General features: G+C 35.2%; 1 protein-coding gene across 1 annotated transcript in view; it reads right to left on the bottom strand.

Annotated features, from left to right (window-relative positions):
* Mcm3 (minichromosome maintenance 3) overlaps nt 1-16963 on the bottom strand; it is a 322450-nt gene that overhangs the window by 158270 nt on the left and 147217 nt on the right. The window contains exon 8 of the mRNA XM_090392917.1: nt 3036-3166. Coding sequence (XP_090249043.1) covers nt 3036-3166 — 131 coding nt within the window. The remainder of the gene's footprint in view (nt 1-3035; nt 3167-16963) is intronic.

Genomic DNA, 16963 nt, shown 5'->3' with positions numbered 1-16963 from the left:
ACGATATTTAATCATTTCTCCAGTAATGTTATCGTTACCAGAACTCTTGTTGTGTTTTAGCCATCCTATTGCTTTTTCTACCTCTCCTCTTAAAATGTCCATATCATGCTCATTACCTGGCAGTGATATCTGCTTCAATTCTTCAGCCAGTTTCCCAATAGTATCTGAATCTAGTTTTTCTTCATATAACTCACTACAGTATCTTGTCCACTGCTGTACAATTTTTTCTTTATTCATCAATACTTTGCCTTTTTCATCTTTAATTTTGGTCTGTTTTGGTTGCCACTTTCTATTAATGGTTCTGATCATTTTGTATACCTCCCTTGTTTTATGCTCTCCATGGTACTGTTCTATATTGTTGCATTGGGCTTCTAACCATTTAATCTTATCTATTCTGACTACTTTTTTCACCTCATTACACTTTCTTCTATATTGCACTTCTATTTGTTATGATGCATCCCTTCTTATCTTCAACATTCTTTTCTCCTGTACTAACTTCAATGTTTCTTGTGTAATCCATTTCTTCTTGATCTTCTCTTCTTCTGGTACTGTTTCTTCAACTGCATCTTCTATCGCCTTCATTACTCTTTTCACTCTTAAATTCGAGTTTTTTTCTTTCTCCACACTTTTAAGTTTCTCTGCTAACACTATTCTGTACCTTCTTCCTATTTCTGCTTCACTTATTCATGCTGTATCTCTTCTATTCTGATGTTGGGGTTTATATTTCTTTTTTAATTTCAACTTGATGTTTGCAATCACTAAACTATGGTCCGAGTCTATATCCGCTCCTTGAAAAGTTCGACATTGCTGTACTGATGTTATCCATCTTCTTTTAATCATATCAATCGTGTTTTTGGTTTTCCCATCATTTGATCACCACGTCCATTTTCTATACTCCTTTTTTGGAATCTTGTGTTATAGATTATCATCTCGTGGTCCACAGCAAATTCTAACAATTTTTCACCTCGTTCATTTCTTTCTCCAAAACCATATTTTCCCATGACTCTTTCCCAACAATCATTATCTATTCCAACTTTGGCATTCCAATCTCCTTCAATAATTAGCACATCTTGCTTTGGTATTGTTTCTATTGTCTCTGTCAGATCTTTGTAGAATAAGTCAATATCCTCATCTGTGCTGTCAGATCTGGGCTGGACTACTGATATGTTGAATGGCTTTGCCTGAAATCTTGCTACTATGATTCATTCATTAACTGGTTTGTAGCCTAACAGTGCTTCTCGAGCTCTTTTTTGCTAAGAAGGAAGCCAATGCTTCATGCATGGTGTCATGTCCTGACCATATTACTTTGCATCCATTGATCTCTCCAGATGATATCCATCTCATCTCTGCCAATCCTAGTATATCCCACCAATATCTCTTCATTTCCTCATGAAGTAGTTCTAATTTTCCTGACATCCAGAGTGCCTGCACACTCCACGTTCCTACCGATAAAAGTTGTGTTAGTTTCAGTTTCTGTTTCCTTTCGGTATCCCACTTTTCAATCCAACCCCGATCGCTCGATTGGTATCGTGGGCCTTGTTTATCCAGGCGATGCCCGAGCCAACATGTTGTGGCTGTTGATTGTATAGGCATCAGATAACAATCGTGTTTTTCTTTACGGTCAGAGCATCGACACTCATCTGACCGACCCTCCTCCTTTATCCAGGCTTGGGACTGGCATGAGACCCCTAAGGATCCCATGGTGGAGATGATTATATATCTGAATTATGCTGCTGTTTTAAGTTCAACAACCACCAACTTTCCCTTTTTTTTTGTGTGTGTGTCACCTGCCTTCTGCAATGCCTTGAAAACTTTCTCCACTTCTTTAGTAGAACCCATTGTTGGACCACAGGCACAAATAAGTCAAATTGCCCAATTTTCCATTCTGATGTTTGCACACATCACTATTTGTTACTGCTTGCCGTTCAGAAAGATTACTGTTGTATTTAGTGTTGAATACTATAGCTACTCCTTTCCACTGATCATTATTGCCTGAATATCTTGTATTTGTTATTTCAGAAAATCTCACCTATTTTTGTCTTCTTTGTTTCGGTAACCCCTACTATGCCACAATGTACTTTTCCTATTCTTCTGCTAGTTCCACTTCTTTTTGTTCCAGAATTTTCACTGTTCACCTTGACAAAAACAGATGGGCCCTTGTTTAACAGGCAGTGCCCCAACAAACATGAAATTATATCGCCTTCTGCCATCATACTGGTTTAAGCCATTAAGAATGCAATTTAGTCAGCTAAATCCCAAACTGCCAGATAAACCAGAGTCATTCATTAGTAGATACATACTTGGGTAAAACACAAGAAGGTGAGGACTTGATATTAGATCAGAAGCCCAGTTGCTTCTGCATATTCCTTAGAAGGCTATGTGGCAGTCTCCTTCTAGTTATCTCGTTTTGACACTTAAAGTGATCCCCTTCACTAAACAAAGTGGTGAAAATCAACTATCACTTAATACTTTCATTAACACATATGTCACAGTGGAATTTAAACACACAGATTGTTGGTTTTAAAGTTGAGACAATCTACTTATTCACTAAGATTAGCAACCAGTGGCGGCCCATGAAGTTTTAAGTGGTGGTGCTGCCTATACAAAATAATTTTTAAAAAATTCTTTTTTTCCTAATCAGTAACTAATTTATTAATAAATAAATCTACAGATTTATTTATTAATAAATTGGTTACTAATTAGGAAAAAAAGAATGATTTTTTTTTTTTTAAATTTTGTATAGACAGCACCCCCACTTAAAACTTCACAGGCTGCCACTATTAGCAACTAATGTTATTAGCTAGTATTGCATGAATCATCACTATGATAAATCTTATCAAATTAGCAGCCAAGAGAATAGCATGTGAATTATTGAGAAAATAAATAATTGAGCAATATATATTTCATAACAGTTCAGTAATTGTCAGTATGACTTTGAAAATAATTTCTAAGATTATAATGGAATTATTTATAAGTGGTCATAATGTCATAAATCATGCCTATAATATCTGAAATATCAATTTCTATCTACATACCCTCGGAGCCGAGTTCCATTTGGTAAAACTTTTTCCACTCCTCCTAGCAGCATACACAGTAGTGCCTTTTTGATGTACTCATGCCCATGTATAGATGGAGCCAAAGATCGTGATAAAATATCAAAAACATCCTAAATTATGTGAAATATTTCAATCTGGTATTATTATCAAATCTGATCATAATTCAATGAGCAATTTGAAATCAAAGTTTATTTCCATATCAATTCAAAAATATTGATTAAAAATATTTTTTTTTATTCAAATATTTTGGATAAATGGAACAAATAATGAAGACTGACAAGATTTGGAAAAAACTGCATAACTGATCTAAACTCAGAAATAAAATAAGAACCATATATACAAGACAAACAAGTTTTAAATTAAATTGGCTATATCTTCTGGAACAAAGACTCTGAAATTTTGGAGAAATACAGGAGAAATATAAGGGGGGGGAGTAAAATAATCCATGATGTTTACTGTTCAACTGTTTCACAAGATTTTATAAGGTCTTCTATATAATGTAATTTCATTTTGCAATCTTGGAAATCAATAATTTAACAATAACCACGGTAACACTAGCTTTCTGAATGGCTGACAATAACAGGCAAAGTGATACAGTAATTATCAAAATGGATAATGAGACTTAACTGTACCTGTGGTCTAAAAAGAATTTGTGGAAAGTTTTTCTGCTTGGTTACAATGCATATTATACTTGACAAATTATATTCTTGTTTTAATCCAATACTCAAGCATAAGTGTGAAATAACTTCAACAGTCATCTACTATTACATAGACGCTGTTAATTTCACATCAACTTTTTTTTTTAATATTTATCCCACATGAGAAGTACAAGAACCTATAGCGCATCAGTGCCGTGTGTGAGGTACAGATGAGAATTGAGAAAAAAGAAACCTATTAATATTCTTCTTAAAGAGCTGTAGGTTGAAACTGTTGGGATATACATCAAGAGGAAAACAGTTCTATAGGACAGATGTAGATGGAAAAATTGAGGAAGAGGAGAAGCAGGTTTGATGAGTTTGTAGTTGTACTCTAGAGGATGTTGGACAGCAGCTGCTTTTGTTTTAACAGGCATAACAGTAAGTGGAGGAATGATGTTTGCCAATTCACTGGAGCAGTGACCATGGAAATACTACGTGTAGAAAAGACAAAGAGCTGAAACATTGTGTCTGTGAGATAGAGGCTGAAGTGAGACTATGAAGGAAGGATCATCTATGAGCCAAATTACTTTCTCTTCTGGACAAAATCAAGAATTTTTAGGGAGGTTTTATGTGCACCACCCCAAATGTGTGTATAGTATTTTAAGGATGGCAGATTTGGAATTTATATAAGGTGAATAACTGGGTGAGTTTAAAATAGCTTCTTAAATGGAAAAGAATGCCTAGTTCTTTTAGGAGCGCAGGAAGCTAGTTATGTGATATGTCTGTGGCAAGAGAGGTTGGAGGTAAATGTCAGTCAAGAGAGAGAGTTAAGATCCCTTCAGTGAGAGAAAAGGCAGGATTGCATTTTGGCAACATTGAAGATGACTAGGTTATCCTTGCTGCAGTGAAGGATTTTATGGAGATCAGTGTTTAAGGCACTGGTTGCAGATGATCTTGATGTAAGGGAGGTTTGGGAGCTATATGGTTTGTCAAAGGAGCAGGATGAGTAGAGAGTGCTCTTGTTGGCAAAGCTATGGATAGGATTTGTACTGGTTGAAAGTGGGTCATTTATGTAGGTAGGTGAGAGAATGGAGCCCTGTTGTAGTCCTGCATTGGTGACAAAGCTTGAAGCAAGAGAGGGTGGGATCTACTATGATATGCAGTGAACAACCAGAGAAAAATGCTGGCTATTAAGTTAAAGAGGATGGCAGGTAGATCGAAGGAAGGAAATTTGCAAGGAAGGCCTTGATGGCAACACAATTGAAAGCCCTAAAAATGTAAGGGAAAACTTTGAATGTTTCTCCAAAACTTTCATGGCACATATCCAGTGGAGGTATTTGAATACCTCCAATATTGGAGGTATTTGAATACCTCCAATATGGTAAAACATGCCTGTCAGACCATGCACTTCAAGCATATCACAGAATATACTGGAAAGGCACCAAGTTCCTACACTGCACCAAAACCTGGTTTGAAAGAAAATTGAAAGAAGCCTATGAAACACTGAAACATCATAAAATCTGAACAAGAATGATGGATTAATTATTCCACGAATTTGGAAGACCCATCTTCAGCCAATATAGCATCTAGAACAACCTTAAACAGAAGAAAATCTTAATACGAGAGGACTTTAGAAATTGTTCAATGTAGTTCTATGTATTTTATTTTTATTTATTATTAATTTTTATTATTATTATTTTGTTTTTATTTATTTTTTATTTTATTCCACCAGAGGTCAGGCTAGGTAAATGATTAACAAACATTTAGATCCATCTTACTTTTGTGTAGTGTATTGTCATGTAGCTTGTATCCTATACAGATGTATGTTTCCCTGATGATGACCTCAATACAGAGGTTGAAATGCTGAATGTTATTTTCTTAACGTTAAGTAAAGTAATTTTTCTAACATGTGTTCTGTCTCCATAAATTCTTCATTATGAATGCTGACAACTGTGTAACCTTAAAAGAAAGAAGCAATTCATGTTTCTGTACATGGGAAATATATAACTTCTGCATTACTTCAACCTTGGTATCTCGTCTAGATCTAGTTCCCAATGATGAGACCTCAACAAAGGACAAAACCAGTTTGAGTAGTGGCCCTTCACATAATGCTTAACATTATAGATGTCTGAAAAGGAGATGCTTTGCATTATGGGATACTAAGGCAACTGATGTGAATTCATTAGTCTCTCCTATACAAGTAGCCTAGTCATGAAGATATGTCATGTGCAAACTTTGTTTGCGTACAATTGGATAAAGAATTAAATCAAGAATATAATTTCTTGGCATCTTAATTTATAGAAATATTTCAAAACCAATGTCCTAACAGTCTACCCCTTTTTGTCCTTTGTTGTGCCCTCTATTGGCATGAACTTAACTGTAAGGTTAATTTGGAGAAGTCAGGCTATCTGGTCTCATAATGACTGTCTCCCAGATCTTTGGTAAATTAACAACCATACTTGTTGGAGAAAGGGGGGGGGGAGTGCTTCACAGCAGATATTGATTCTAAAAATAGTCTTTCAGACCTATAGCAGCTTCTGTGTAAAACCAAAGTCTTTTCCCATTTAATCCTATGTGAAGCAGCATCCAGAGCATGGTCTGCTGATCCCGACTTGCCATAGAGATGACTGCGGATGTAATTTTTGTGTTCTTTAAGATGGATGTTAACAGCTCTACCAGTCTGTCCAAAGTATGCTAAACTGCAGGCAAAAGGAACTTTACACACTCCAAGACTTACATTCCTTAAAAGATGTTGGGACACCAACATGATTCCTAAGTGTTCAAAATTCAAACAGAAGTTCAATTCAGAAAAGTTAGACATATCTAGATGTGGGCAAGGTTAGCACTTATCCATGAACAGATCTGCAGCATCTGCTTTGAGCTAGCAAAAATCGATGCCGCCATCACTGCATTACATGAAAAACTTTCTGAAATACTTAATCCAGAACTGTGGTCAATTCTATATAACATCTCAGAAAATGCTACCACTAAAGAATTTAAGAAAGTTAAGGATCACTATTTCAACAAAATAAAACTTCTCAACCACTACTAAGGCAAGAATATGTAGTGGTGAATCTTTCGTAACGGGCACTCTCAAGAAGTTGCTATCAACCCACTTAGTAAAGGACACAATTTTGCCATCACTCCCAAAAAAGTACCAGATTTAAAAATAACGAATAGCGTAGAATGCAACACCTATGATCTCACATCGACAGTTGCTAACACAACATTTCTCTGGATATGATCAGCATTCTAACTAAATCCAAACCTCCCAAGAATAACATTCCACCTAAAGAAATATTCACCTACCTAAAAAGTTATACACAAAAAAAAAAAAAAAAAAAAAAAAAATTATCATCACCAAAGCTGACAAAGGCAATGATACTGTTATTATCAACAAACCACTTATAACAGAAAAATGAATCTTCTCTCTAAGGACTCATCATTTATCAAATTACAGATCGGATCCTACCAAATCTCGAAAGAAAAATGTATATATCATCATATGTTCACTGGACATCGACAGATGCTGTATGGTCACTCTGATGCTCATTGATGTGCCACACCAGGCTTCGCCATGTAGTCCTGTTGTATGCTTTTCTGGAGGCTTCAACTCTCTGAAGATCAGTCACTCCATACACATACCATCCATTCATCTCACTGACAGTCTACCCCTTCCTCTTTTTCCAGAAATTTTGCCTTCTATTACTGTTCTGAGAAGTCCTCCTTCCATCCTTTCTATGTGTCCAAAATATTTTAACTTTCTTCTGTCAATATCCATAAGGAACCTTAAAATTCTACTGATCTTTTCTAACACCCATTCATTTGTACGCCTTTCAGTATATGATATCCTCAACACCATTTTTTGAGACCATATCCTCAATTGCTTTTGAGATGTGGTGTTACCTTCTGTAACACCACATCTCAAAAGCAGCTATTCTTTTCTTATCTGACTTCTTTAGGTTCCATGGCTCACATCCATAAGTCGCTGTTGGAAAAACAACTGCATCTAAAATCCTCAACTTTGTTTCCATGCAGATAGATCCATCCTTCCAGATTTTAGACAAGTCTCTGACTGTTGTTTTAGCCATTCCTAATCTTCTTCTGAAGTCACTGACATCTTCTGAATAGCAATTCTTCACATTAATAATGGATCCCAGGTAAACTTGCTGAATTCCCCAATTCTTTCTCTATTAAGGTATACTTGTTTCTCAAGAGCTTCCCTGTTTGTATTTCCTTTGAGAACCATAATCTTTGTCTTGCTAGAATTGAGTTGAAGTCCTCTGTTATTACTGATCCTATTAACTTTATCAAGAATTTGTTCTAGTTCTTCCTTGTCATTACAGAGGAGTACGGTATCCACAGCATACCTCAGATTACTGATCAATCTACCACCTATCCTAATTCCTGTCTTGAGCTTATCCAATGCTTCACACATGACGTCCTCCACATGCATACTAAACAACTGAGGAGAAAGCAAACATCCTTGCCCAACTCTTTTTCCCACCTGAAGCCAATCAGTCAATTCAACAACTGTTCTTACCGTGGCTTCTTGCTTCCTGTGCAAGTTAGTAATCAACCTGATAGTGTTGAGGAAAACCCATTCTTTTCATTACTTCCCACACTTTCATTTGCTGAACACAGTCAAAAGCTTTACAATAGTCTAAGAAACACATTACCAGAGGTAGTGTAAATTCCTTATATTTTTCTATGATCTGTCTAAGGCAAAACGATCTGATCTCTCGTGCCATTACCTTTCCTAAAATCTGCTTATTCTTCGGGTATCTCTGCCTGAATCCTATTTAGCATGATCTTCAATAAAATTTTGCTTGCATGGGATATTAAACTAATAGTTCTATAGTTCTTGCAAGCCTTCATATGTAGTGGTATGAAAACTGACTTCTTCTAGTCTCTAGGCCATGATCCTGTCTCCCATATCCTTGTAATCAGTCTATGAAACACTCTTATCCCCATATCCCATGTGGCCTTAATTAACTAACTAACTCTGATGGGATTACATCTGCACATGGAGCCTTATTGCTGTTAAGCTGCTTAACTGCTCTTTCAACTTCATACTCCAAAGAATTGTCAAAAAAATTTAAACCTTTCATGTCAGACCATCAAAGATATATTGGGTCTCTAAAATCCATAAACTTAATAACCCATTTCATCCAATAGTTGACAGCATAGACAGCTCTGCATACAAACTGGCCAAACATTTATCCAAATCACTTCTACCCCCCCCCCCACCCCCACAGGCAACTCTCTATGTTTTATAAAAAAAAAAAAAAAAAATGCATTACGCTTTAAAACTTGAATACAAAATTTAACCTCGACAGATTCAGACATCATGGTGAACCTTGACATTACTTTACTGTTCACTAATGCACCTTTGATATAACTGAATTACTTAAATTCACCATTTATTCTAGTTACTTCTTATGGAAAGGAAAAATATATAAACAGCTGGATGGGAGACAGCTATGTAATCCCCCCATCCCTTGCTAGCCAACTTCTGCATGCAACATTTTGAAAACCAAGCACTCAAACCAGCGGTCTGGCTGTGTATGTTAATGATGTGGCTGCTATTTGGCTTCGTGGCCCAGAAACATTGAATACATTTCTAGCACATCTCAAACAGCCACCATCCAAGAATAAATTTCACTGTAGAAAAAGAAAGTAACAATCGTCTACCATTTCCAGATACATTAGTGCCAAGACTACCGAATGGCTCTGTAAGGTCCTTACATAAGAAATTACACCACCACCTGTCAGAGCAGCATATTAACCAGCAGAATTTAAAAAAATCGAAGATAATAGCCATCCTGAAACCTGGCTGATAAACATGAAAGCTATAGACCTATAACAGTGGTGGCGAACCTATGGCACACGTGCCAGAGGTGGCACGCCAGAGAATTTTGCTGGCACGTCAACGATTTACATGCGATATCCTTTAATATGCTTAAAAATTATTCAGCCTTTTTTTTAATTGTTACAATACGTACAAGTTAAATTTTGTTTTACAGGAGAGAGCAGCTATGAAGACATGAATTTGATTGGTGTGGTATTAACAAAAGATCACGCGACCCAAAGACAAATGGAACAGACAATTTTTGAGTTGAAATGCTAATTCTCTTCAACCGAATTCTATAACATATGCAACTGTCATAACAACATTCACTATATATTTCTTAGTTTTAAGACATTCACGACGGGGTGTCGTTTATCGTTCAGACAGAACTTCTTATTACCGACGGGCTCAACTCAGACAAAGTTTCCACCCATGATTGGTTTTTATTGCCTTGTTTGTGTTTGAGCTGGAAGGGAAACTTGCACAAGTTTCCCTTCCAGTAGGCAGAAATAAGCATTATATGGAATGTTTCAATTCGTGGTAGAATTTTATTTGAAGTTAGCCTTTGTGATCTGTCATAATGACATCGAGAATTTCAAATGCAATCAAACAAACACTTATTTCATGTAATTGAAAAATTGGACAATAGTTTTAGTTAGATACTGTGTTTCCGGTGCAACACATGGTTTTGTTTGCCTATACAGTGTAGTTTCTGTGAGAGGGGTACATGTGATTCATTAGTTAGGTGCCGTTTTTATTGCAGTTGTCTCTAATTGCACTATTTGTTGAGAAATATATTACACAGACTGCAAAAGCCTATGTATCTTATTTAGGGATACAATAAAACTTTTTTTTTTCTTGCATCTACAGTATATAATGGCTGTTGGAGAGGGCATGTTGTTTTTTGTGTGGGAGGTATATATGCAAAACCTTTTAATGTCTTTTTTCGTAAAGTGAAATCAGGGGTGCCAGTTATATGCGAGGGCAAGTTAAGTTATATTCGACGGTAAGCGTTCACAGACAAGTCTCCTTCTGCTGCTTCCCCTGCCCCGCTGACTTCTATGGTGAGTTACAATATTTATAAATATTTTTAAACATATTTTTCTCACTACCATTTTTTTTTTCAAACCAACATCATTAAAATCAATTTAATAATGCAATAATCAATTTTAATACTGAATAATATTATAAATTTTTTGTGATGAAAGGGATATGTCAATGAAACTTACCAGAAGTTAATTTAATGATGTTGGCCTGAGGAAACTACAATATTGTAGCATTAGTCCTGTGATTGATAACTAATTTAAATGCGTACTTTTATATTTGTCGACATGCTAAACCGTATACATTAAGTGAATTAATACTCTTTATGATTATGCCATAATTAATTATTATTCACTAAAATAAATAGCCAAAAGGCTTCACATCGGCAAAACAAAATTATATAAATTAAGTGGATATTAAATCCAATATTATTTCAAAGCCGACTACAGAAACTATAGACGTTTCTTGTGAAATATGACCAGAGATCTTACGGGAATACACTGGCCAAATTTCCCACGAAAATTCTATAGTTACTGTAGTCGGCTTGGAAATATTGTTGGATTTAATATCCACTTAATTTATATAATATTAATACCCATGTCAGTTTAATGTATGAACTTTAAAAAAATGGGAACGGTACTTACGAGTAAATTTGTTGGGACTGACTTTTCCCTTTTCTAATCGCACGTGCGTTCATTATGCATTTCGCACAGCGCATCTGCCAGTAGGCAGAAATAAGCAGCGGCAAGTGCATTATTGTTGCGTATGTGCACTGTTTTGTTTTTGCTACTGAAAATGGGAATTATAAAGATAATTTAATTTAGGCATATAATAAAATGTTGATTTTTTTGAAATTATAAAAAATGCATTTGATTTAAGTTGTGAATTATTTTGTTACAGTTCTACCGAACATGGCTGGCGAAAATAAAAAAACGAAAATTATCAGTCAAGCAGCAGAGTTCCAAAGCAGGTGGACTGAAGAGTATGCCATGATTAATAAAGACAATAAAGCAATATGCGTTTTATGTTCCGGGACAGTTGTGTGCCGAACGTCGTCAGTAAAACGGCATTATTAGACAAACCATAAATCGCTCCTTGAAAAAAGCAAGGACGAACAGAAAAAATTTATTGCTCGGGCAATTAAAAATAGGAATATCCAGTCAACAACCCTAATGAAATTTATCGGCAGTCATTCAAATATAACTGCTGCTAGTTTTTTTGCCTCATATGTAATTGCTAAACACGGGAAACCTTTTAGTGATGGGGAATATACAAAAGAAGCATGGTTAAAATGCACACCAGTTCTCTTTGAAGATTTTGAAAACAAGGAAAAAATTACTCAAAGAATAAAAGATATGCCTTTGGCTAAAAACACGGTGAAAGATAGAATCATAGAAATCGCTAAAAATATAACACCATCATCAAAAAACAGATAAAATTTTCTGGCTTAATTTCTCTTTGTCTTGATTAGAATACTGACATAATTGAATCAGCTCATTTACCAATTTTTATTCGTTATTGTGTTGGGAATAACTTCAAAGAAGAATTGATAAGTTTAACATCATTAGCAACAACAACAAAAGGAATAGATATTTCCAACGCAGTTGTAAATGCACTTGCTGAAAGAGATATAAATCCCTCCAAAATTGTATCAGTAACTACTGATGGTGCTCACAGTATGACTGGAGAGGAAAATGGGTTTGTCAATTTATTTACCATATACTGGATATAAATATATTGGATATTCAGTTCTGGGTTTTCACTGTATTATACATCAGCATGTTTTATGTGCAAAGGCTAGTTTCAAGCCACTGGAAGATACTATAAGCATTGTAACAAAATCGGTCGATTTTATATTGGCACGCGCTTTAAATAAACGAAAATTTATAGAATTATTAAGTGAGGTAAACTCAGTGTACAATGGTTTACTTATGTACAACAACGTCCGATGGTTAAGTCGTGGGAAAGTTCTTCAAAGATTTGTTGAGTGTTTAGATGAAGTCAGAATTTTTTTACATAATGAGAAAATCATTGAAAAATACAATCAATTAATGAACGTCGAATGGCTTTCGAAATTAATGTTTTTTTTACTGATTTGTTACATTTAAATGAATTAAATGTTAAACTGCAAGGTGTTAAACAATACAATTATTATCATGTATGATTTAATCAAAGCATTCGAAGCTAAATTACCAATTTTTAATCGTGACGTCAATTCCAATACCTTCCGATATTTTCCAAATACAAAAAGTCTTTGCAGATCTAGAATCCCATGAAAAAATTCATGTCAAACTGACAAAAGAGTTTTCTACAGTTATTCAGTCGATAATCACGATAATCAATGAATTTTCTTCAAGATTTATGCAGTTCAGGCAATTTGCAGAGACATCAAAATTTATTTTGCATCCAGACACAACATCAACAGATAAACTCAATTTGGAGATTTTAGAGTGGCTGAATTTGGAAGATATAGAAATGCAACTAATCGATTTTCAATCTAGTTCTATATGAAAACAAAAGTTTGTCGATTTGAGAAATGATTTGGAAATAATAGAAAATCATCGATTATTGGGAGAAATTAAAAAGAATGCAGAAGAGGAAATATTGAGAACTTGGAATGCCATTCCTGAAACCTTTTGTTGTTTAAAAAAACTAGCGATGGCTATATTATCAATTTTCTCTCCTACATGTGCTTGTGAATCATTATTTTTTGAAATGAATTTTATAAAAGACAGTTTAAGAAACAGTACGACTGATGAATCTATTTCCGCGTGTATATTACTTAAAGTGACAAAATATGAACCTGATATAAAGCATTGGGCATCAAATGTACAACAGCAAAAATCTCATTATAAATTGATATATTGATAAATTAATAAAAGGTTAACATTGATTTGTATACGACAACGTGTATGTCAAATTATGTGTTCGTTATTATGAAATTGTATATTAATTTTTAAACTTGTCTACAATAAAATACTGCAATTAATTTTGTATTAATCAATGTTAATTAATTAATTAGTGTTGTATTAATTAGTTGCTGACATGCCTGTCATGTCAGCAACTTGATTTGTAAATTTTTGGCACGTGAATCATTAACTCGATTTGTAAACTTTTCGCATGCGGACATTAAAAAGGTTTGCCACCGCTGATCTATAGCACTGCTCAGTGTCTCTTTTAAGCTATTAGAAAAACTTATTTACAATAGAATTAGCACTATTATTATTGACATTCTCCCTCATGCACAGGCCAGTTTCAGGTCTGGGCACAGTTGTGAAGTTCAAGTTTTGGCCCTAACGACTCATACAGAATATGGTTTCAAAGAATGCCTTAAAACTGGCGCAGTCTTTATAGACTTGAAGGCAGCATAATCTACAATCTCCTTAAAATACTAAAATGTAAAAAAAATGACACATCTGATCAACATTATTCTGTCAAAGAGAACAATACAGGTAGTTATAGATGATGATGTGAGCAAGACAACACTTAACAATGGACTCTCACGAGCATCAGGTCAGGTCAGGCCCCTCTTCTATTCAATCTGTATATTTCTGACCTTCCAAGGATAACGTCCAGAAAATTTGCATATGATGATGATCTGTGCATCACATACCAACATCAGAATTTCTGTACTATAAAGCACATACTAAGTAGTGATCTAGAGGAGCTAAACCACTTCTTTAAGAAGTGGCATCTTATTCCAAGCACTACCATGACTGAAATATGCTGTTTACATTTGAACAATAGCATGGCACCTGATACCTTATGATTGCAACTAAATGGGCATACATATTACCACACAATTTTAATCAAAAGTATCTGGATATAACCCTACACAGAACCTGCTCTTTTAATACACAATACATCTCTCCAATATTGCTGCCAAACTCAGGATTTAGAAATAATATACTGGATAACCTTGCCAGAACAACCTGGAGGAGCTTGCGCTGCCTCATTAAGGACATCTGTTCTGGGACTCGTTTACTCAACTGCTGAATACTGCTCAGCTGTCTGGCTGAGCAGCGCATATGTTAAATTAATTGATACCATCCTGAATCAGATAATGCATATCATTTCTGGAACAATAAAGACTACTCCGTCATACTAGCTACCAGTTCTGAGCTACATACAACCACCACCACTACGACACCAAGGCAATTTGATTCGCGAATATAACAAAATTTGCCAGAATCCACTGCTTCCTACAGATGCTGTTGATTGGCTGTTGAACTTAAACATCATCATCATCACATTCCTGCCATGTACCCTCAAGGGATATATAGGATATGATAGTACTACATGAAAAAATTCAAACCATTACCAACTTCCGATCTACAATTTTCCTCCAAATCAGTCTGTTACCTGTCAAGACTCCAACATTATCAGATCTTATATTTCTATCTTCTAAGGCACTTTTTACCATATCAATACAGCTACATCTTGGTCTTTGTCTGGGACTTTTTCCTGCGAACCTGGCAGAGAACACTTGTTTTGCTAATCTATCCTCTCCCATTCTGTTTAAGCGACCATACCACCTAAGATCTCTGCTAATACATTCCTGAATGCTGACAATGTCAAGTTCTTTCGTAATATCCTCATTTTTAATATGATATTGCCATTGATGCCATCTGTTCATGCCCCTAATCTTTCTCAGGACTCTCATACCTGTGGACTCTAGTTTTTGGTCTCACTGCTTTACTTCTGATCCATACGTTAAAATTGGTTTGAACACATATACAGCTAATTTAGTGTTTTAACTAATTTCTATCTTATTCCGCATAAATTTATTCAATCGACTTCCTACCATACCAGCTTTGTTGATTCTGTTGACTATTTCCATATTTAATTTACCATCTTCAGTAAAAATCATGCCTAAATAGCTAAAATGTTTTACTCGTTACACAGGTTCTCCATTCACAACACAGTTGACATTTTCAACGATTCAACCTATTTTCATTGTCTTTGTATTTTTAATGCTGACCTTCATACCATATCTATTAGAACAGTTATTCAATTTACTCACGGAATCGTGCAAACTTGCAGCGGATTTATTTAGAAGTATAACATCATCCGCATAAAGCAAAGAGTTGACATTAACATCTCCAATTCTGACATCATGTATAATATCACTTTCCTTCATAATGTGATCGATATAGATAATGAATAAAATGGGGATAATGTACATCCTTGTCTCACACCAGATTTAACATTAAACCATCTTCCTGTACTCCCTTCAATTCTAACTGCTGACTTACAACTCAAACAAAGACTAAGTATCGCTTGATATAATGCCCCATTGACACCATATAACTGTAGCATATTGAATAGTTTCTCTCTTGGCATCTTGTCATATGTCTTTTACAGATCGACAAAACTTAAATACAGATCTTTGTTATATTCCCATGAGTTCTCAACTATTTGTCATAAAGTGAAGATCTGATCCTGACAGCCTATAATTGGCCTGAATCCAGCTTGTTCTTCACCAAGCTTTTCTTCCACAATTCTTCTCAACCGTTTCTCAAGTATACTTGCATAGATCTTGCCAGGAACACTCAGTAGAGGAATACCTCTGTAATCTAACATTCAGTTTTATTTCCCCTTTTATATATATGGGTACCATATGGGTACCATTAGAGCTCTACTCCTATCATCAGAAATTCATCCCTTTGTCCAGGCCTTCTGAACTATGCAGTGCAGCCACTGCAAGACTTTTATAACACCATACTTCAACATTTCTGGTGGAACATCATCTTCTCCTGCAGCTTTCCACATTTCAAGCATTTGATGGCTTTTTCTACTTCAAGTATGCTATGTATTCCTGACTATATGCATGTTGAGTGTTTTTTTACCACTGTGCTATCACTGCTTGTTTCATTTAGCAATTTTTCGAAGTAATTACTCCATACTTCAAGGATATCTTTTTTTCCCGTTTTCATGACACATTCATTATCTCTAACTCCTTTTACAGCACTCTTTCCTCCATTTCTAAGCTTCTTTAACAACCTTCAGAATATCTTACCAGCAAAAGTTCTCCCATGACTTTTGTTTAGCTACTTTTACACAGTGTTTAGCTTTCTTACATTTGTCTCTGTATTATCTAAGAGCACGAGCTGACTTATTTGCCAGGAAGTTTTGATATGCTTTCTTCTTTTCCTTCACTGCCTCTTTAATTTCCTGTGTCCACCATGGAGTTCTAATTTTTCTATCCTTGCAGACAACCTCAACACATGCCTCTTTGGCAGAATAAATCAGAGTTTTCTTCAAGGCTTGCCACTGAATCTCCAAGGTTTGGTTCTTGTTCTCGAACTCTTTCATTTTTTCTTCAATAATCTTTGTGTATTTTAGTCTACAGTTCACATCTAAGAGCTGCTCAA

The sequence above is a fragment of the Typopeltis vanoorti genome, chromosome 5, assembly GCF_054136105.1.
Source record: "Typopeltis vanoorti isolate ZY-2024b chromosome 5, IOZ_Tvanoo_1.0, whole genome shotgun sequence".
NCBI classification, from domain to species: Eukaryota; Metazoa; Arthropoda; class Arachnida; order Uropygi; family Thelyphonidae; genus Typopeltis; species Typopeltis vanoorti.
This window is presented reverse-complemented; position numbering and strand designations above follow the sequence as displayed.